Source organism: Acanthopagrus latus, chromosome 18 (assembly GCF_904848185.1).
Source record: "Acanthopagrus latus isolate v.2019 chromosome 18, fAcaLat1.1, whole genome shotgun sequence".
In the NCBI taxonomy this organism is placed as follows: Eukaryota; Metazoa; Chordata; class Actinopteri; order Spariformes; family Sparidae; genus Acanthopagrus; species Acanthopagrus latus.
Window position 1 is genome coordinate 23,224,183 of NC_051056.1, and position 22,413 is coordinate 23,246,595.

Here is a 22,413-nt window from a genome sequence, read left to right on the forward strand (position 1 = left end):
TTATAGGAAGAAGACACGAGGTCAAAGACTGAGGCATTGCAAACATAAGGGCACACCTACTGCGAGTTATATCAGGGGGTTAAATTAGCTTTGTTATAGATCATGTCCCACAGGGCTCAGTTCGATTTGTCTCCTGTGCGAGGACAAAGGTCCTGTTCTTTCAGCTGGTTCAATTAGCGCCCAGCTGTTACATCAGGACTGATACAGAATCAAGCCACCATCCAGGAATTCATACACCCCTGCTCACGAGCCGAGAGTACATTATGTTGCAGCCAGTCGCTGAGGGACACAAACTGAACCCACAACTGGATACGTGCAGATTTCTGTGGAGACTTCTGGGGCTGAACTCCTTATTTGATAGTTTAAAGTGTAATTTGCTCTTTCAGACTCCTTTATTCTTTTTTCTGTGATCACAAATAGCAGAAGGTTATTATCTGGTACATAGTGACGTTGTTGTAGTGGGAGCCTTTTAGTGAAAAAAGAATCAGAAGAAAAAGAAAAAAAAAACATAGTTGCTTATTAGTGGAAACTACTGAGTGCCAACACGGATCATCATCAGTTCCTCGACCAGGAGGGCATCCGCAGGCTCCCACCAGGGAGGAGACAGGTGATGGAGAAGTTTTTCAAGCCTGTTCACAGCCCCTGTGGGCCGGACGAGGTCAAGCCACGGAAGCACCACCATCATCACCCTCACCATCACCACGACTCCCACTCGCACAGGTAGGATGGTTCATTCCATGTATATATTTCTCCTCTAATCGAAGAAGTATTAAATGTAGTTTTGAAAGATAAATTCAAACTAAGACTTTCAATATTTACACTATTGATGAGGTAATAATACAAACCAGAAATATTTATTTTTCCCATAATTGAATAACAACCTGTTTCACTGTTTAAAGCTAGAAAGGTGGCAGGGTCCGCCACATATAAACAAACTTTAGCGAGCAAATTAAGAGCAATTGTTGATCTGGTTTGATGTAAGAACTCAATCAATTAAGATTTTTCTTCCACAAAACTACATAGTGCACCTTTTAGAAATTAAAGTCGAGTCAAAGTCATTCTGAAATTTTCCAGTTTTTAGACCAAAAGCTACATCTGAACTTTGAAATAACATACACATTCTGCCTGTTATTTTCTTTTGTGTTAAGCATCTTGGGTGGCACCTAAAAATCTTCCCAGTGATACTTAACTTTTTCAGTGACCGCACTGGCGTGCAGGTCAGATTTTAAAAATGTATAAAATATTTTTTTACAAAAAGCAAATCCACAAAAACGTCATCAAATAATGTTCAAATAGCCAACATAACAGCAGTCTAAACAATAAGTTTAAACTTTATTTCATAAATTCAGGGTTTTACTTTAGTATTTGAGTTTTGTCAAGCATTTATAACATCAACACTTGGGATTTGTTGTTGTGTGTGCTGTTAATGAAATGAAGATTGTTTCTATTGTTTGTTTTATTACAATTGTTTATATTATATATCAGGAAATTGGCAAATAATTGGTTTTACCTAAATTGTGTGTTGGTGCACCTGATCAACCAGTGCTGAAAGTTAGTTATTATTCAAAAAACAAAAGGAGGCCAATCCGTTGACCTATAATATACAGTATATACATGTAAAAATACATGTATCATTTACTTTTACTTGTACTTTTGATACTTTTAAGGCTATTACACAAGTGCTATTCATATGGGTGACTTTCACTTATACTAAAGTAATATTTTGATTTAATAATCGTTAATTTTACCCAATTTTGACTGTTGATGCATCTTAAAATGTGCTATCATTTCTGTGTTCATGTGTTGTAGGAACACAATGTTCGACGACACGGACAGAAATACAGATGAAAGCCATGGACACCACCGCCATCATCATCATGGTCACTATCCCAATGACAGACCTCACCAGGATGCCCGCCATCGGCATCAGACACACCACAGCGAAGAGGATGAGATACTCTACAACCACGAGACACCTGTCACCCTCTCCAGGGCCTCCTCCTCCTCCCTCTCTTCCTCCACTTCCTCCTCCTCCTCTTTCTCCTCCTGGTACACAGAGACAAGTATGATTAATCCTGTCGCCATCCATCACGCTCAGCATCCACAGCATTCCCTGTCCTGCTCCAACATCGCAGATATGCGAAGAGGTTTCAGGGATGACGACGGCAGCGAGCCCATAGTCATTGCTACCGTTAAACATGGAAAAAAAGGGAGTGTGTGTAGTGAGTTACATGGGAGCTCGCAAAAGAGAGAAAATAGTGTTTTTTCCGCTCTTGACCGAGGTCACAGCAGAAGTGTTGAGGGCCTTCTGCAGCGTAATAAAAGTGATGGTAAAGGGGAGCGATCCAGAGCACAGCACATGGAATATGGACCTCTGTATAAGACATCTAGTTTGAGCCGAAGCCTGGCTTTCAGTGAGGAGGACATTGTGCTAGGGGTCTCCAGGGGCCCAAAGAGAGCAGTGTCTTCCAGCCAGCTACCCGGCAAAGGCATCCTCAAAAACAAGGAGCCTCATACTGACATTCGCAAGGCTAAATCGATGGAGGTGCTGTCGCCAAGAGTATCCAAAGAGCAAGATCCACTTGGGCAGGGGGGGAAACAGGCGACTCAGGCAGAGATAGAGCGAGCCAAGGCAAACTTTGTGCAGGGGAAGGTGCAATTCTCAGCCTTTCTAGATGAGATTACAAAACAGGTTATAAGCCCGTCAGATCTCAATATCTTGGGTGTGAACAAGAATAAAGCAACGGGGAAGACACCTCTCCCGGCCCAGACACCTGGTCCAGTCAAGCCTCAGCTCCCACCCAAGAAGCACAGAGAGAGCCCAGGAGAGGAGAGGGAGCAGCACCCGAAACAGACCAGCAGACAGGAGAGAGCAGCTGGCAGCAGCTCTCGCAAACACTCGGACTGCTCCAACCCTGAAAAACTGATCTCATACGCAGCCAAGAACCACCACGGAAGCCCCCCGCCTCGTCACTACCCTTGCTCTCCCAGCCACAACACTAACCACGGCAGCAGCCGTAAAGACAGGAGGCCGTCTCCCACTGGGAGCTCCGTGTCAGGGGACAGAAGTGCCAGATGTGGCCCTCCCCTCACAGATGGCACCAGCACCAGCCCTGAACCCTGCCAGCCCAAACAGCGGCACCACCGCAAACAGCAGTCCTCTGCCTCCCACAGTCAACACGCCCAGCAACTCCCTCAGCACCAGCCCCAACAAGGGTACCCCAGCCCCTCTGTGGGGCCAGGCCTCGGGTCTGAATCTTCATCCACAAAGTCAGATTCATCCAGGGCCAGAGACACAGCCTCCACAGCAACCAGTCACAGCTCGGAGCAGAGCGGTCGACACCATTCACCGCACGCAGGGCAACAACGCAGGGTGAGTTTACTCTGATGGTGTTTTTGCAATTTTTTTTGAGACAGTACAATAATATGAGACAAAAAGTGGAGAGACTTCAGGCCTCAGATCATGAATCTGGTGGTGTCATTTGTGCAAAAGTACAAAAACAGAGCTTGCACACTAGACAGTGCTCCCATAAGCAGTGGCGGACTCAGGATGTTTGAGGGGCAGGGGCGACTACAACTGCTGGCACCAGCTGTGTGAAATTTGCAATATATTTATAGTGAAGAGAGGGCACTTCACAACGTTATGTTCACACGAAGGGCACCCTGAAGGGGACTTTATCATGTTATATCTACTATGGGGGCATCCAAGAATTTCTGAAGAATGGCATGGGCCCAAAATGTCACCCATGGATGTAATAAATGTACGTGAGAGCGTCATCCAGTGTTTGCTTCGGTCCAGCACCTGGCGCTTTTCAATGTTGTGGATCAAAGTGGAAACTAGACTGGCATTCAGTAGAGTGCATACCTCCACCAAGGCCTAACAGTCCTCTTTAATTCAATTAAACCCAATCCAATCTCAATCCGTACTCATAGATACCAGCCACCTAAATACGCCTGATTTTTTTCCCATCAAGATACATGGATTATTTCCTGGGAATTTAATGAAAATGTTGAAAAAAACTCTCCCAATGTTTAAGAAAAAATAACTCCTGGATGCAATCTGTTATCTGTATCCACACCAAAATATATAGGGTCTATTCTGGGCCAGGACCCATCCCACATCCAACGTTTGTGCAAATATGTTCAGCATTTATTTGAATTTATCTATCTTTATTCAAATTATATGTGGTAATTGTAAAATGTTCATCAAATAAGATCAGTGAATGTGAACAAAGGGATGGACAGACTTTATAGCATTTTGAGAGACATGTTCATACACTGTACAGCACTACACTGAAGGGCAGCCATCTCAGGATGCACGTATCAAACAGACAGAGTATTGCTCCTGTCTTGCAGCAGCAGCGCAGCTGAGTCACCGTGTGGGTTTGTGTCAAACACTACGCATTGCAAGCTGAGTCATTCTTCAGCACTGCAGCAGATAATAGTCCTGTGCTTTTAAAGGAAACTCCCTTTGAAACTACCTGACTTGTCGGCTCGAACAGTATCATTGTCATCAAGGATTTCAAAGCTCTGATACACAGCCTGTCCTATGAATCGCCACAGGAAGTAACAATACATGCCACACATGCAGGACAAATCTCTCAGTAGCTCTCAGTAACAGCCGGCATCATGCAAAATGTGAGAGCGAGTGGGTTGGATAACAGCACGTATCACATTGCTGTTATGTAAGAATCAGGCTTATACTCTCATGTACTAAAAAACACACATAATATTACGTAACTTTGACTGTTTCTATGTTTTTGCTGCTAAGGTTTGAGTTTATCTTATCAAGTAAAAGTTCGATTGATTCACACATACACACACACCTACATCACACAAACATGCAAAAGGGAAAATCCCGGTTTAGCCTGCAGAAACAATCGATGAATCCATTTCCAGAGGCAGGTCTGCCATAACTCAATAGTTTATTCAATCTGTCATGTACTCTGTAATGGGTGGATGACCCAGCCTGTGTGTGTTCCGCCTTCTCCACAATGTAGGCAGTGGCAGGCTCCAGCTCCTGTGCCCATGAATAGTAATATGTCTGCATGGAAGTGGGAACTGTGGGTGCTGAGGAGGCTGTGGCACCTCCTAAAACAAGGCTATAACAGATGCCGAATTTACAAGAAGGCCCGAATAATTAATAGTTTATCATTCATAGTGTTTCTCAAATGTGATACAGGTTCTCCTAACTCAACAACTCACAAAATGGAGTGATTTTAAAGGGAGTCTGGGGACATTCTCTCCCTCTTCATCTCATTACTGTTGTTCACTCTAGCTGATGCGACTGCTTTGACACATAATATGTTGTTTGCTGTCTGCTCTTGTGTAAATGTTCTAGTAACCAGAAATAATCGTCAGTGTCGTACAGCACTTAATATGATGCCATTTTAAAGGCTGACCCCTCAGCACCCCAAACGGTGACTGTGTCTAAAACTGTGTCTAAAAATAACCGTATGGTAAGATGGGTGTGGCGTCCTCATTATTTATTTATGGTTCTGTACCAATCAGTGCTCTTCTGCCTTTAGTGCACCAAACCAGGAATCAGCCCTGAGCTGCTAACATCACTGCAGAGTCACAGACTCAAATCAGCAGCTTTAATGCTTACAGTGAATGTCTGCAGTGCATGTTGTGTTTGAACAGTGATGTGTTTTTCATTGTTTTGGCTCTACTCCAGTATGCTGGAATTCAAATGAAACAATGAGGTTGAAGTTCTGACGCTCAGCAAGGGTGTATATAGTATAGGGTGTGTTCACATTCATATGTGGTGATAAGATGCTGTCACCTGTTTGAAATAAAAGGGCCACGGGTGTAACACAGGTTATGGAATGTGGATGTAAAGTGAAGCTGAAAGTCATTGTTTCATGCCGTAACGATCCTAACTGACCTAATGCCTTTTGTTTCTCTTCTCCATCCTTCTTTTACTCTGTTTTAGGACACACTGTGCGATGCCGACCTTCTCCAGTAAGTGTGAAATAGACTTTCTGTCCGCTCACGCCACATTTTGAGTAATGCTTCACACACATTCCTCTCTGAGTCATTCAGTTCTCTCTCGTGATGGGTCAGTGGTTATTGATCACACTAATGAGCATCCTCTCTGCCTCCTCTCCTGTTTTAACAGGAAGAGATGCAGTTATGGAACATTTATATAACCATCTCTGCGTCGTTGGTAATAAGTATGTGTGACAGAAAACTAATAACATAAGCACGAGATGAAAACACTCTTGTTAGCCATACATAATGCACATGTCCATTGATGGATTATTCCTCTAATATGATGTTATAGTTTACTTTAAAATGGGCACAGATTTTTAAAAAAATGACAGATCTCTGTATCCCTGTAGCTAAAATAATGCTAACTTACATGCAACCGATGAAGCAACCATCTTTGTAGTATTTGTATGAAAGGTCAAGCTTTTTTCATCAGATATTTTTTATCATTTTTACTCACAAAGAAAGTCACCATCATTTTCCACTTACCTGTCGAGGGAAGTTTCGTTGTCCACTAAACATTTCAGGAGCTTCACAACAAAACAGCGTTGCAGTGTTTTCCTAAGCAACTGAAGTAGATGGGGACTTGTTTTAAAATGAGGAAATATATGAATTGGATCCATACAGCTCATCCAATTGTCCATTCTTGGGTGAACTTGTCCTTTAATATGTTTTAGAGTAAAGTTTAACATCAACATGTCATAAATGTGCCACCAAGAATGAATATTTGTTGCTTAACCACAAATAAATGTAATTACACTTTAGTTGATAGTTATTTCACAATTAATTAAATGTATTTTTTGATAAAACTCCATCTCCCATCATCCCTCTGTCTTCAGGGAGCTGCAGGAGGAGAATTCCGATCTTCACCAGAACTTGTTGCAGACTGTAGTTTGCATCGAGAGCCTGGAGGCAGAACTGCAGAGGACCAGGGACGAGCTCAGCCACGTCAAGGAGAAATATAAAAGGTTTGTTATTATAAACAGAACAAAACCCAACATGCACGACTGATGAATGCAGTGATGGAATGTAACAAAGTATGTTTAATCAAGTGCTTCTTCCACTCCACAACAGTTTTGAAGGGAAATATTATACTTTTTACTCCACTGCATTTATTTGATTGCTTTACTCACTTTTACTTTGCAGATTGCACGCTGCAACAGAGCCAAAGTAGCAGATTTTAAAAACACAGTTATTTATTTTACAGTCATATGAAAAACCCCACTGATTCTGATGATCAGAGAAATACTCGATATTGTACCTAATAATCAGCCAGGCTGATTTACATTTAGTATGAGATATTTTAAGTTCTTAAATTGTGAATGGATGACTTTCACTGTCACCAAAGTTAGTTTTTTTTTGGCCTTTGTATGGCTCTATTGATAGGACGGCCTGGGAGATGACAGGAAACAGGACGAGGGGGGAGGGTGACACGCAGCAAAGGGCCCCAGGCCGGGCACTCAAACCCGGGGCCGCTGCAGCAGGAACAAAGCCTCTGTACATGGGACGCCCGCTCTACCAACTGAGCTAATGGGTGCCCCACCAAAGTTTATTTTAACACAATAGCTTCACTACTCAGTTATGACTTTTGAAGATTCTTTTGCGACACTTGTTTTCACAAAGAACAACTGAAAACTACACAGGACTGGAAAACATCTCTCCCACGTGTAGAGTGGTGATGCCGTACATACCAAACAGCACGTTTCTATAGAGAGAAGTATTGACTCCAGAGCAGCAAACAGTCAATAAAAATCAAGCAAACCTACAGCTTTTCATAACTATTCCTATGGCTCGATCGATCAGTGGAGCACTCTGGATAAAGCCCCTGTATGTTTCTGTGGGTGTTTTGGTTCTACAGTGACCCGTTTTCCCTGAGCAGCAGAGACTCAAGGCATCTGTCTTGTCCCTTCACACCCACCAGTGAAAGTCTTGTTGTTACTCGAATCCTGTCGAGCTTGTGTTTGTTACCAAACAGCAGCTGCAGCCCCCAAGACACATACCACACCTTCCTCAACAAACTGGAGCAACTGGAGTGAATGGTCGCCTCACACTGGGCTCCAGTTTGGTGTCAGTTGTTGCATATTCATTAGAAGGGTTTGTGGCTGCCATTTGGCCTGAAAAACAGCTGTTTTTAACCCTTGATGGTAGAGTGGTGTGTGTGTGTAGGAACAACACTTATAATAGGTTTAATAGCATTAATGTGTTGTCGTTTCTTCCTCTTTCTTCTGCAGCCTTCTAGAGACTCACACTGGGACCAAACAGGCCAACAACCTGCTCGGGGAACACCTGCATATAGCGGTGAGAAAACTTGTATGACGTCACAGGCAGAATGATCAAAATGAGGGAATCTTGTTTCGCTGCGTTCGTAGACCATGAGTGACTGTCATGTTCATGTCACCCTGCTGTGTGTGACACTGTGTGTGTGTGTGTGTGTGTGCAGTCAGAGAGCCTGAGCAGCGAGAGGAAGTACCTACAAAACCGTGTGTCACAGCTGAGCTCAGAGCTGGAAGACGCCCACAGGACCATAGCAGCCCTGGAGAACATCAACGTGAGCATACTGCCATCTAGTGGACATCCTCACACACTGCCACACGCACAGAGCAGATATTAACAGATGGCAAACATTTAACTAAATACATTATTGTGATGGATTAGTCTTCTTAAATTGTTCATTAGGTGCGTTATTTGAATAATTTCAATCTAATATTATAAAACAACATCACCAGGTGTTCAAAAATCTGTTTGGAACATGTGTGTTTGCATTCGGACACGCCTGTTTTGGGCTGCTTCTCCTCTTATTTCAAATTTAGCTTTATGACACTCACGTTAAGATGATAAATCCTCTTCATGCAAACAGAACTCTCTACTTGTTTGTGAAAGCATGATGAATTACTGAACAGGCTGACAGGGCACAAGACACTGGACGGGGGGGTCACAGCGGCTCCAAATATAGAAACTTATTTTAAGTGTTTGTCATCACAGACGATATTTAACTTTTGTTAATAGAAAGTCAGAGAGAGCTCAGACAAAACTAGAGACGCTCGGATCACATTCATTTGCTCCTACTCCTAAACTTGAGTTACTGCTTATGTTACTTCTAATTTCTTTGTATTAGCTGTAGTTCTTTATTAGTTTTTTCCTGCACAGCTGCACAGAGCTTCCTTAAAGGGGCTCTGTGGAACTTCTGTGTTATGCTAGAAGCCATGCATTAGATTTGTTGGTGGACTTTACTTATGTTAGCTACAATTGCTCTCTGTTAGTGACAGCGGAGAGAGGCACGGAGTCGAGGCCCTTGAGAGTGGTCATATAGGGACATCCTTTGGACTGTCACAGAAAGAAAAACGACCCAAGTCCTTAACAAAAACATTCAAAGTCCAGTAGCATTTAAAAACTTAAACAATCCATCCACAGGCTTTAATTGTCAAACCAAGACAGACATGTGGAAGATCTCATTTTTCACAGCTCATAACAATCTGCTCACATGTGGCCGATAGAAAATGTGATTAATACATGTAAACTGCTCCAAATTGTTACATAGAGCCCCTTAAAGTTCTTTATTTGCTTCTTTCTTACAATCAAAAGTTGCATGCATCTTATTTAAGCCACCGTAAGCCTTAATTAAAAACAGTAACAAACAATTGAAATATGCTTTCTAGCAGATTAACTCTGTGTTAAATTTAATAAATAATCTTCACTACATGTTTCTTATAATATCTTGGAAAATACACTTAATACCCATAGTTTGCAGTGGTCAGTGCTCAGATCCTTTACTGAGTAATATTAGCAACATACCTGTGTAAAAATAGCAGGGAAATTTCTCTTTAGGAGAGCTGCTAAGAACTCACAGACATCTGAATGCTCAACCCGACACTGCTCAGTCACAAGTGAGGAAATAACCGCGAGTATAATCCTGAACATGCATTTTACAATCTTATCATTGTCATCTGTCCTGGATTAAGCCGGGGTGGGTTTCTTCTCCTTTGGCCTGGACTGATCTCAGAGTTATTGTTCGTGTTTGGTGTCTCACCCTCAGGTGCCGTGCCTGATAAAGGAGCTATTAGAGAAACACTTTGACTCAGCAGAGGCCATACAAAAGTTTCTGAAAAGCCCTGCTACAATCAGCCATTCCACCACCTCCCCACAAGCTGACGGCCAATCCCACGCACCTAAAATGGAGGATCTGGCAGTCGATTGGATGACAAAGTCAGAGGGAGGTCTGCAGAGGGTCACAGCCTTCCTACCATTCAAACAGGGGGTGCCGGCAGCCGGAACCGAAGGCGGTCACGAGTCCAGCTACAGCCCACCTTTCTCTGTATCTGACATCAGCTCGGCTATCTGCAAGAAAATGGCTGCCAGTTTTGCTGCCAGACCTCAACCTCTCTATCCCCAGAGCCAGCAGCAGCAGCAGCAGCCTCCCCCAGGCACCAACCACACTGACACCACTCCAAACCTCCATCAGGCCCATGTGGGTGGTGACAGCTGGGGTGGTACGGGAGGAGTAAAGGTAACTCTCTTTGAGCAGGACGTGACGTCCTCGTCAGCCCAGCAGATCCTGGATGAGTTCATACAGCAGCTGCAGCCCCATAAGGAGGCGGGTGGAGGGAAGGAGCAGCAGGGCGGAAGGTAGTGGGTGGGTGGAGCGGAACATACAGGCAAAGTGGCAGACTGAAAATGTCATCCGAGGACATGGCAGGATAAATGAATGTTCCCATCCTGCCATCTTGCATTTAACTATGTCTCTGTTCATACAGTATGACACTGCGATCAGATGTACGCTCAAAATAATGTACTCAGTAGGGCCACTTCTGAAGTTCAATGTAAAACAATTATGATAATGTTTATGCTGTATCTTTTTTTTGTGATGTAAATTGCAGTTAAATATGTAGGATGCCTGATAATTCATTGTTTACTTGGGTTATGCCAAGCTGCACGGAGCCATTTTACGCAGTAGTCAGCGGTTTAGTCAGCGGTTCAGTGGGCACTGAGTTAATAATGACTGAATTTTCATTTTTGGTTGAACTTGTCCTTAAAGTTTAAGTCATGACCCTCTCATGGAAAAGGTTTAGGAAGCCCTGTTTTAGGTGCTTGCTTGATTCTATAAACCAGAATTAATAATAGAGGAAAATGAATTGAATTACATGATTGGTGCTGAAAGTCCAGTAAAAACTGGATGAACAAGATTACCTCACAAATATGAAAGAAATGTATCCTGGGAATTTCATTTACATAAAATAACACTTTCAATGCCCCCCAAAATATATATATATATATATATTTTAAATGCTGTAATAGTGGATGCAAATTTATTACAGCAAAATATATTTGCTATATTTGCTAATGGTGTATGCTTTATGTGTATATCTCCATTTCAGTGTTTATTCTAATAATGTGTCTATTCCCTTAATCCTGTCATTTCCTCACACATTAGCAGAGAGAATGCGGATCACATCAAGTGTCACCTGCACACAGCGCCTCTATTGTGACGGCTGAGTGAGAATCAAAGTTACCTCTGTGCTTCGATGAGTGCCGGAGTGATAATACACATCAGGTTGATGAGAAGAATCACCTTTCCGAAAAGCCAAATTCAAGGTTAATGCCTCATTTTCAGATAAGAGCCGCTCTTCGTTCAGTAGTGAGCTCGACAGATGAACTTTTAGACCCTGTTCATACATTGAATTAGGTTTTTTTTTTAAGTTAGAGACAGGAGAGTAACAGGTCTGATTTCAAAAAGTCTTACTCAATAACTGTAGCCTCTTATCAGCCTCTTTTCAGATCTGATTGTATGAGACTTGGCTGTACTCTCAGTAGGTAGGATTCAATAAATGGCTGTTAAATGACAGAGACAGGTGTAGCTTCTTGAAGAATGAAGCTGAAGACCTTTTCAGATGCAGCACAGTGCTCAGGTAAGTGGGTCTCACTTACCTCTTGAAGCGTTGCATCTGCTCTCACACACATCAGTGAGCTCATTGTAGTTCTCCTTCAGCAGCAGCCTGTCGTACCATGTCAGCGCCAACGAGTAGGATTTTGTTTCTTACGTTTGTTCGTAAGACTTTACACAGACGTGATCTCCTCTGAATTACCTGACATTTGTGAAGAGCGCAGAGCATTCAGAGAGAAAGAAAAATAAATAACTAACACTGTTAAAACACCCTTGTGATATTTATGTAGTGGAAAATGTAAAATGTGTTGCTCCGTGTAGCTATTTATCGACACTTTTATTTTTGTCATTCTACAACACAGGGATGTGCAATAAAATACAAGTTGTAGTTTGTTTATGCTTCACAAGAGACCAAGAAGGAGTATAAGTATTATTATTATAAGTATTTGTGTTGAGTTAAGGATTGAGAAGAGAAGCTGATCCGTCGTCTGGTGGTTTGGCAGCAGATACTTCTGTATCTTTTGGTAGCAGAGGTGAACAGACTGTAACTGTATTGGCTCTGTGTGTATATACATGTAAATATGATACATTGCTTTCTGAAATATAATGCGGTAGATGTCCTAAACTGGGGTTTGTCGGCAGTACCAACAATGTACAGCTAACAGACGTGAAGTACTCCTGAAGGTATCGTGAACATGTAGATTAGAGCAGTGAGACAATAAAGTTATTTTAATCTGTATAGCCCAAACCTTTATCACTGTACACGTCCTGTAACTGTGATCTTGTACCATATAAAAATAATCATCTTAAATTAAAGAAATATCTCAGATTACAGACGTGTGTTCTTTACATGTGATTTTGTGCCCTCTCTCTTCTTGTCATCACCTCTGCTATTCTCAGCTGTACTTAAACATGTGTGTGTCTTCAATTTGGAGCAAGATGGAAATCTTTATTTCGGTTCTCCAAAATGACATATTATTCCCTGATGGCCTTGAATATCCATTTAGTTTGAAGTGAGACCTGAACAAGTTCGTTCATTTTGTCAATGTGAGCAAATCTCTCCCTCAATCTCCTTGTTTATGAAAACCATCACTGGAAATGCAATTAACGGTGGAAAAGAATACACAAACAGACAATTCTTCATGATTTGGTTCGATTTATTTTTCTCTGATGTGTGTTGTAAGAGCTGGTAGCACAAGACTGGCTCCAACCTAACAATAGCTCCAACCCAAGCTGTTATTAATACTTATAATAACAGTTTAATCCTATTGATGCAGCCCCACCGACAGCCCTCCCTATTGCGCTGTACTCATAATCCCATACGAGCATTATCCCTCCTCTCCCTTGTCTCACTTTCACTTCACAGGGTGCAGCCTGCATCCAACTGTTGTCCACAAGAGATCATTTCAGCGACAATACTCACTTCATTTCAGTCAATAATACACCAGTGGATCTGTGGGCTGCCTTAAAAATAGCCGTCACATGTGTTGTTCTCATGAAAGGCGGTCTTTCATTCGTACAGTCACGGGTGTTGTTTATTGTAATGACACCTCATTAAAAGTTCAAGAGAAGGTTTTCATCTTTGTTAACTTGGAACGAACCCTCATTTGGCAGCACAGTGTTCAATTCAATTAAAGATAACATTTGTAGCAATTAAAGTTGCAGTTTATGCACCGTACTGAGGGTATAAGTATTTCAAATTTAATATGTTCAGCTACATCTCAGAGGGTGTATAATGTGTTTTTTAACTGCACTACATTTATTTGATGACAACACTTGGTGGTCCAACCCATGAGTACTGAGTACCAGTGATGGAACTACATTTACTCAATACAGTTTTGAATATTTTCATTTTCAGGTACTTTATACTTCAACTCCACCATATTTAGGGGTTGAATATTGTCCTTTTTATTCATTAAATGTATTTGCTAACTTTAGTTTCTAGTTACAGAGCCAAAGTGCTGCATTCTTAAACTAAATTACCAGCTATCAGATAAATAATCAAACCATGATGTATAGTCGACCATTTGACTCGTTTATATATGTAAGTATGTGCATTATATACTTTTACTTATCAAGAAACTGAAACAAGTCCAGTTTCTTTTGATACAGCACTTCAGTATGTACTTATGATACTGAGGTACTTTTACTACCAGAAATTCACTTCTGATTCTTACATTAAGTACGTTCAATTTCAGACTTTTTACTCAGGTGAAACTGCACAGGTGTGTAGCTCCCACATTATTTATCGGTATGGTTGACTTTGACTTCTATCAAATTGATATTTTAACACAACATCTTTACTTTTGGTCAAGTGTGATTTCTGGGTATCTTTTGCAACACCGCTGAGTATTTACATGTATGTGCTGAGTAGTCATGGGTCGTAATGTGAACATTTTGCGGCTGGAGTGATCGCATCTCAAGATTGTCTTCAGTTTCTTCATTCCTCTCACATTGATTATATCAGAAGCCCTCAGTGATAAATTTGATACTTTGGTATTATGAAAAACAATTATGACTTCGACTGGGACTATTTTTGCATTGTTGCTGTTTTAGTTTACCCCTCTCACCTCTTACAATATTTCCTATTCTTATTATTCAATTAAAATCTGAAGTATTACAGACAGTAAATTAGATTTGCTTGCTCACTTTCCCACCCTCCCATATCTCGTGTTTGCTAACATGTAGCCTCAGCTAACCCTTTCTATTATATTGTTTCTCTGAGGCATCCATGTTGCCCAGCCTGTGCTGATGTGTGTCAGGTAAGTCCACCTGCCATAACGGTCCAATAGTCCCTCCCATACTTCATGTAAATCAGAACAAGTTTGCTGATCAGACACTGGCCTGCTTTTCCATTGGCCCCTGGACTTTAATAGGATCCCAAGGACTCTGTTGGGGGATTACGGCTCCAAACTCTCGACTTTGGCCAGTCTCTGTGTCCTCCAACCATGGGTGCAGCGGTTTAGGGGGGCGCCGCACATGCACAGACCCAGAGGGGCGCCATCAAAAGACAACATCACGTCAAGAGGAAGAAATCGTTGGTTTCAACTTGAAGGGGGGGCTACTACGGGGGCAGCGTGACCGATCAACTTGAGGCGAAAAAACTGCCATCTCTGGAAAAAGGAATATCATTTTTCTTCCAAACGTCTTCATTAGACTTTTCCCCAAGGTTTTGCTGCACTGGTTTGGATTACAACAAATCTTTTTGGGGACAATTTCAGCATCTAAGTGAAAGCTTTTTGGATTATCCTCTGAGGTCGACTGTGTCCTTTACCATCTAAGGGATCTACCTGCTTATCCCCTCCACCTGGAACAACTTAGATGAGCTCAACCTGCTAATAACTCACCAAACAGCGAGACCAAGGCCTGCACTGACCACTGTGTTTCTGCAACCACCCTCCTGTGACCTCTGTAGGGGTTGTGTCTTCACATGCAGCTCTGACACTCCATCTTTGAGCAGAATTTACTGAACCCCTCTTTCTTCTCCTGCTCCCTTTTTCTTGCTTTTCTCTGCCACCTTTGTGTCGACCGGTGCACTGTAGTGAGCCATGGAGCTCCTGAAGATGAAGTTCACCCAGCAGCGGCGGGTGCGTCTTGCCCAGGGCCTGTGGCTGATGTCCTGGATGGCAGTGATATGCGGGACCTTCGTCTTTTGTCTGGGGGTCTACCTTAAGACAGAGCTTGTCCGTAGGGCCGAGGTACTGAGAGGGAAATACACTCAAAAATATAAATGCAGTGGTAGCTTTAAGACTAAACAGCTAATTCTAAAAACACCGGCAAACAAGGGTTGATTTATCAGACTTTTGCCTTTGCTTGGGGTTGTTTACCGAGTCCGCTGTGCTGCCGCTTGCCAGTGACATTCATTCAAACTTTGCTCTACAGCTTAATCCACAAGTACAAACAGGCAGCATACAAAATACAAAGAGTAAACACACACACACACACACACACACACACACACACACACACACACACACACACACACACACACAGGTTGTTAAAATGCTTGTATTGAAAAATCACCATCTTTTTCCAAAGTCTCTGCGGTTCAGTTTGTAGTGGAGCTAGGCAACGTGACCAGTAGGTGAAGGTCACGACCTCTACAGGAGTGGTGCATTCGTGGAAGCCAACCAGGGAATGGGCTGGAGTGATCGCTGATTGATTTGGATGCATTGATAACCAGTGGAATGCACAGGAAAGCTGCGGGCCATGAGCGCATGCATTCAGATATCTATTGATGTCCGGCGAGAGAAGCAGAATCTCTTGATTGTGCAGCAAAGTGCTATTGAGTTAGTGTTGGAGATGAGCACCAGGAAGATTCTCACAGAATGACAGAGTTTAATCTTCCTTTAATTTAGAAGGTTTGTTCTTCACTTCACTCAATTAACTTGTACAGATCATTGACAGAACTAATTGTACCCTGTGGGACGGGAGTTTAGAGCATCCAGAGGCTGAGATTGTTTGTCCGGCACCACATTTGGCTGGAATATTTGTCACTGGGCGATTATGTTAGAAGATGGCAGATCTGGTCTGAGCTTTTTAATGCAAATTTTAAAACAACAGGGGGGGCAAAGGTGCAGCTGACATACTTCAACTACTTAACTCAGCCAATAATAAACTCAGGCCTTAATTGACTTTGGCTGTAACCGGGGCGATTAATCAAATTTGTCATCATATTTCCACAGTAGCTATTACATCCAGTATATCAGCAGCTAATTGAATCACTCGGCTGCCAAGGTCATTTTTAGAACAGATAAGGCTAATTGAATGCAGGATTATTACCTGCTTAAGTGGGTGGAAAATGACCTAGACTTGGCTGCTGCTGTTATCTTTGACTGTGCTCTCCCTTTCCTTGAGGTGATGGAGAACACGGAGATCCACATAGTGCCCAACATCCTGATGATGGTGGGCCTGGCCTCCATCGGCACCAACTGGATGGCCAGTCGCGTGTGTCAGGACTCCCTGGATGCCAGCCGCTTCCCCCGCTGGAAAGTTCTCCTGCTGGCTTGGTTCGTCGTGGCCGCGCTGATCTGCTGCCTGCTCGTTGCTGTTGTGGTGCTCAGCTACGCCCTGCAAGGACGCCTGGAGGAGTCTCTGAAGGTGGGGCCACGAGGCTGGGTAACAGATGGAAGGTGAAAGGTGCCATGAGCAGAACTCAAGGCAAAGGCTGTGTCAAAAGAAAGAGTTTAGGGGGCGGGGGGTGGGGGGTTGAGAGAAAAGGGTCATAATACATGGAGAAAATGAAGCAGTATTTAAGAAAACAGAAAACATTAATTATTTTCTCTTGTCTTCACTTGGATAATGAATGACGATGAAGCTATTAATAATTGGTCTTGCAAAAAAGTAGCTGTTTATACAACAATAGTGGCTCAAGTCTTGACCTCTTTAGTCTTTGACAACTGGTCATTTTAAATGGATTTCTAAGAAACATTCAACCAACAATACAGTGATAGACTAGAGCTCTCAACTTTGTTTAAATGTTGCACTGAAACCCGACATCATTTATCAAAAAAAAAAAAAAAAAAATGTTCCAACCAAGGGCGAAAACGGCTGCATTTTGACATACACTCCAGTAAAACGGTTTTTGAAAAGATCAAACACTCCACTTCTTTCTCTTTCCTGCTGTCAGGTGGGCCTGAGGAATGGTATTCGGTTCTACAAGGACACAGACGTGCCGGGCCGCTGTTTTCAGAAGGAGACAATCGATCGTCTGCAGATGGAGTTTCGCTGCTGTGGAAACAACAACTTCAAGGATTGGTTTGAGGTGCAGTGGGTCAGCAACAGATACCTGGACTACACCTCCAAGGAGGTCAAGGAGTGAGTGAATCACAATGAGCAGGTTTTGAGAGATGAAGGGAGCTGATATGACGAGGATGAGAACGCAGAAAAGATAGATAAGGTAGAAGAGAGTGAGACTTCACTTCTTAAAAGGTCAAACAATATGTCAGAGGAACGATAGAGAAAAAGGGACAATGCGAAGGTGGAGGAGGAGTGTATTAAAAATAGATCTGGCCTTTACTTTTGAAGAGCATGACAGAGAAAGATGGGAAGGTTGAAACGTGTAGAGAAAAGGTTGGTCAGTGATGAAATAAGTGAAGAGGGATGAGCAAATGGAAAAGTTTTGGCATGATCCCACTGATTTCCCATCAACGTTAAGTGTTTATTGAGCTGAAAGTCAGGCCTTTAACCTGAAAATACAATTCTTCTCTGTATCCATCATCTTCTTTCTCCAGTCGTGTCCGGAGTAACGTGGACAGCCGTTACCTGTTGGATGGCGTACCTTTCAGCTGCTGTAACCCCGCCTCCCCTCGCCCCTGCCTGCAGTACCACCTGACAGATAACATGGCCCACTTCAGCTACGACTACCAATCGGAGGAACTCAACCTGCACAGCCGCGGCTGCAGGCAGGCTCTCATCGACTACTACATGGACTTGATGAATTCGACCGGTCCCGGTGTGCTGTCAGTCATCCTAATACAGGTGGGACACATGATGAGCACATCAGTTACTCAGTGATTGTGGTAAAACAAAAAAAAGAAGAAAAAATCCAGAATATCTCCTGACGCACACACTGCCATGACAACCGTCAGAAAGTAAACCTCACTGACGCACATCGATTCCTTTCTTTGAATCAAACAACCTAATTTCTTTGCCAGATAACGGCACTGGCAGCTCGTTCTCTTCACATAACAAATAAGGCCTCAGGCTGGAACAAGAAGCTCATGCACATGTTTAACAGTGTGTCAATGCACATCGCCTGCGGCTAATCAATAATTCTATACTTTTAAACGCAGCAGCTCTGAATGTTGTGTTTGTTGAAGTCCATCACGAGGAGGACATATGGCTGCCCTGTGAAGTTAACATGGCCCCTGGTGGAAAACCCCTGGTGGAAAACCCAGCATAGACCAGCATCAAAACACAATGTTGGTTTTTTTGGTGCTGGTCTATGCTGGGTTTTCCAGCAGGGGTGCCTTCTGAACTCTTTTCAGTTTAATATGACTGTTTAAAAGTGCAGCTTAGAATCAATGAGCATTAAAGTGCCCTGTTTGTAAGTCAACTTCAACACACTTTCAATGAAGTGAAATTAAAGTACACTTTTAAGAAAGCCTTCTTTATTTCAAAGGACATGAAAATAAGAATGTTTTTTAAGAGTACACTGAAGTGCAGTTAACAAAAGTAACCGTCGGCTTTTTAGCTATATTTTAAAACACTTTAGACAAATTGATATTTAAAAGCACATGAAATGAGTATTAAGTACATTTGCGTCAATTTACAGAAGTACACTAAAGTACCACTTACAGTATTGTTAAAAAAAAAAAATCTTATTTCCAGAGCATTCACTCTGGGTTTTAATGACATTTATTAGGAGCTGTAGATCACGTCTGATTTGTATGGGAAAGTGAAAAACACTACTTTGAATCAAGAAATCAGACAAACTATTTTGAGCAGCACTGAGTGTGTCGCAGCTAATCCGTCTTTCTTTTTGGTATCGACTTATAACGACTTTAAAATTAATTATCGGTATCAGCCCGAAATCAATATTTCTGTCAATAAGATGATGCATTAATTCTATGACTGCCCGATGAACTGTTGTCCAAATATTTTTCTGTCGATGTCCAGTGAATGTGTGCAGTTTCTCAAGTGCTTGTACGTCATCTGCTGGCAAAAAAATGATTCAGTTCCTGCCCACACAACTCTTTATTGAAAGCTTAATCAAAAAAAGTGTCAGCGATGATCTCTCTCAAGGAAAGGCCTTTGTGACAAAAACATTTTTCAAATAAATGTATCAATGCAGAGGTGAAAAGCATGTGGGGGAAATGGATCTTTTGAAGCCTTGATTTCCTGCACCACAAAAAACAAGATTCTTTTCTTCTTCTTGTTTCTTTTTTCCCACGTTTTAAAATACAAAATGTACGATATGAAAAGAACGTGAAGGAGAATTGCCTAAAAACCCTCCAGGGGCTCGAAAAGGGTCACTCTCCAGACAACGATTTCAATAATGACTCTAATATATAAAAGACGGAGACGTTACCTGAAAACAACTCACCCTATTACCTATCAGTTACACAAGAGTCAACAATTAAACCAGGTCACATTCACACATTCATGGCGTATGCACAAACACTAAGCATCATGTAAACAAATAATTACATAAAGGAAAACAAGCAATATTCATAAAGGGCGTTTCGAACTTGAGGTGTTTGTGACCTTGGACTCATCTTGCATCACAATAAGAGTAAACATTATAACATTTCAGCAGACAGGACGCTTGAGAGTAAAGTTAATGTAACTATGTGCAAATATGAGCATCATTCACAGCTCGGTTATCAGGTTAATGGCAGCTAATAACTTTATGAAAATGCTTGTGGACAGAAATGAGATTTTAGATTGTGGATGCAGGTTTTAAAGTGTCTTTACGGCTTCTTTCCTTCCAGCTCTCTGTGCTTGTGAGCCTCCGGTTCTTGCAGACGGCCGTGGAAGGAGCCATGGCTCTGGAGGACCCAGAGGGTGACAGCGAGGGTTATATCCTGGAGAAGAGTGTGAAGGAAACCTTCGAAGACGTAAAAACCAAGGTCCTCACCTTGCTTAAGTTTGGTCAGGTCGACCCCAACGCCGCCGAAGAGTCTCCTGCAGACGCAGAGAAGGGACCTGATAGCGCTGCCAGCTAGAGAGGAGGGGGGATGATTTAAACGTGAGCTGAGGAGGAAGGGATGCAGGGTGGGAGGGGAGGGGGTGTCTGAGGTTTCTGGGTTGTGTGAGTCGGCTGGTGGCAGGGAGAACACCTGTTTGTGACACGTTAGGCTTGATTTATGCTCAACCAGTGCAGCAGCCACATGGCCAAAACAAGGCAACACATAGGGAATCTTATCAGGCCCTGCACAGACACCAAAACAAACATCTCCTCGGCGCAGGAGCTCATGAATGTGTAACCATCGGAGAACCTGTCCAGGAGATGTGTAGTACTTTTTGTTGTAACTAGAAGAGAGTACAGTCAGTTTAAATGGGTGTAGCGTTCACAAACACGAACATCAAAAATGTTTTGACATTTGGCTCACTTCATTTGGTACATAATGCTCAATTTGCATTTGTATTATTCATCACCCAGCTGTAGACTTTGTACTAAACTGCAATGAAATGCTTAGGAACCTGTTTAAAATGTGGAAACATGAATTATATATTAAAGGTAGAAGTTTTTGACTGCTAAGTAGTGTTGGCTTCCTTTTGTACACGTAAAATAATAGAGTGTGGGTTATCTGAGTTCAGCAAAGGAGAGTTGGATTAAGTGCGTGTGTTTGTGAGTGTGCGTGCGTGTGAGTGCGATTGCCCTATATGAAGCTGTCATTGTGTCTATTCTGGCAGCTCTGAAACAATCTGATAATCCTGGTATGGTTAATCCCAGACCTGCTGCACAAGCAGTATCAGCACACACTGACAGCACGCAGGAACACACTCGACAGCGCGCTCATCCAACATGTCGTCGGAGGTTGTTTTGTAACGCTAACACAGTTTTTAAAATGCTTTTTATTTGCAAAGGATATTTGATGGTGATCTGTCCTAGCTACAGGTATATCCAATGTGTGCTCATTCTTCTTGAATAAAACTCTATCACAGAATGAGGACAATGAATGTTTTATTTTAATCCTAACAGTGGTCGCAGAGAGGCGGGTTCTTTGATATTCAAACACAGGTTTGGTACACGAGAGGTCAGGCTGGACGTTTGGTTTCAGGCATCCTTCAAACCAGGACTGTCAGGATTTAAGATTTTCCTTACATGACTGTCATGGCCAAATGAATTTATATATTATATAAATATTTATATACTGTGATATTAATGAAAGTTAGAATTGTTTCCATTGCTTTAGTTTACTGTTGTTTTTTTAATTAGCACATGTATTACACTTAAAATATTAGAGCAGTGAGGTGGAGAGAGTTTGTGACAAACAGTTACACATGATGAATAGTGAAAAGGTAACCAGGTGAGTCATAACATCCACACTGGATTATTGCCACAGTAATATCATACGTATATGATTAACACAGGTCAGTATTGATTTTTTAAATTTTTTTTATCATATTATGTTCAGTATTGGTATATTGCAGCAACCTACTTCAAGTACATTACCTGTATTTCAATGACTGAAGGGGCACTATGTAGTTTTGTAGAATAATTCCAGAACACTGTTTGAAACTAGAAAGGTGGCAGGGTCCGCCACACATAAAAGTACAACAGCATGAAATCGTGTTGTCCTTCAAGGTCAGTTTGTTCATTCAGTTTTTCAGTTATGAAGACAAAGCATTTTTTAAATTTAGTTTGTTTCGGCATACAATTCCGTCAGTGAATAACCGTTTACTTCTGATTTGAAAATTTCCTCCACAAAACTAAAGCGCCTTTAATGTACAGAAAGTTAGTAACTGCAGTTAGTTGTCTTAAAAAGTAGCAACATGCAGATTTTCTTCCTGAGCTGCAAATAACAACACCAATCATTTCAGTCTTGATAGAAATGGATCCCCAGCTGACCTTCCTTTAACTGCATGACCACGTG

The 22,413-nt window shown here is 42.1% G+C and overlaps 2 protein-coding genes across 3 annotated transcripts; both read left to right on the plus strand.

Moving 5' to 3' along the window:
• The first annotated feature begins 395 nt into the window (after positions 1-395).
• On the plus strand, positions 396-12,731 carry LOC119008009 (histone-lysine N-methyltransferase, H3 lysine-79 specific). Of its 2 annotated transcripts, XR_005071306.1 has the most exons (9): positions 396-720; positions 1,810-3,373; positions 5,936-5,964; positions 6,831-6,959; positions 8,223-8,289; positions 8,432-8,539; positions 10,025-10,614; positions 11,420-11,894; positions 11,978-12,731. XR_005071306.1 is itself a non-coding variant. In XM_037078030.1 (8 exons), exons 1-8 carry the CDS (start codon positions 611-613, stop codon positions 11,472-11,474), a joined length of 2,652 nt encoding a protein of 883 aa, XP_036933925.1. In that variant the 5' UTR covers positions 396-610; the 3' UTR covers positions 11,475-12,731. The 2 variants fall into 2 exon arrangements, 1 of the variants encoding a protein (XP_036933925.1); XM_037078030.1 differs by having other exon boundaries at positions 11,420-12,731.
• Positions 12,732-15,417: 2,686 nt separating this feature from the next.
• Positions 15,418-20,539, plus strand: rom1b (retinal outer segment membrane protein 1b). Its single transcript, XM_037077553.1, has 5 exons — positions 15,418-15,567; positions 16,727-16,969; positions 17,499-17,686; positions 18,103-18,349; positions 20,305-20,539. Exons 1-5 carry the CDS (start codon positions 15,418-15,420, stop codon positions 20,536-20,538), a joined length of 1,062 nt encoding a protein of 353 aa, XP_036933448.1. The 3' UTR covers position 20,539.
• Positions 20,540-22,413: the final 1,874 nt, after the last annotated feature.

Bases quoted from the DNA above. Each gene is read 5' to 3' on its own strand.
- rom1b (XM_037077553.1), top strand. From the start codon at position 15,418: ATGGAGCTCCTGAAGATGAAGTTCACCCAGCAGCGGCGGGTGCGTCTT. The intron at 16,970-17,498 runs GTGGGGCCACGA...TCCTGCTGTCAG, and splicing joins GCCTGGAGGAGTCTCTGAAG to GTGGGCCTGAGGAATGGTAT. The intron at 18,350-20,304 runs GTGGGACACATG...CTTTCCTTCCAG, and splicing joins TGTCAGTCATCCTAATACAG to CTCTCTGTGCTTGTGAGCCT.
- LOC119008009 (XM_037078030.1), top strand. From the start codon at position 611: ATGGAGAAGTTTTTCAAGCCTGTTCACAGCCCCTGTGGGCCGGACGAG. The intron at 8,540-10,024 runs GTGAGCATACTG...TCTCACCCTCAG, and splicing joins CAGCCCTGGAGAACATCAAC to GTGCCGTGCCTGATAAAGGA. The intron at 10,615-11,419 runs GTAGTGGGTGGG...CTCACACATTAG, and splicing joins AAGGAGCAGCAGGGCGGAAG to CAGAGAGAATGCGGATCACA.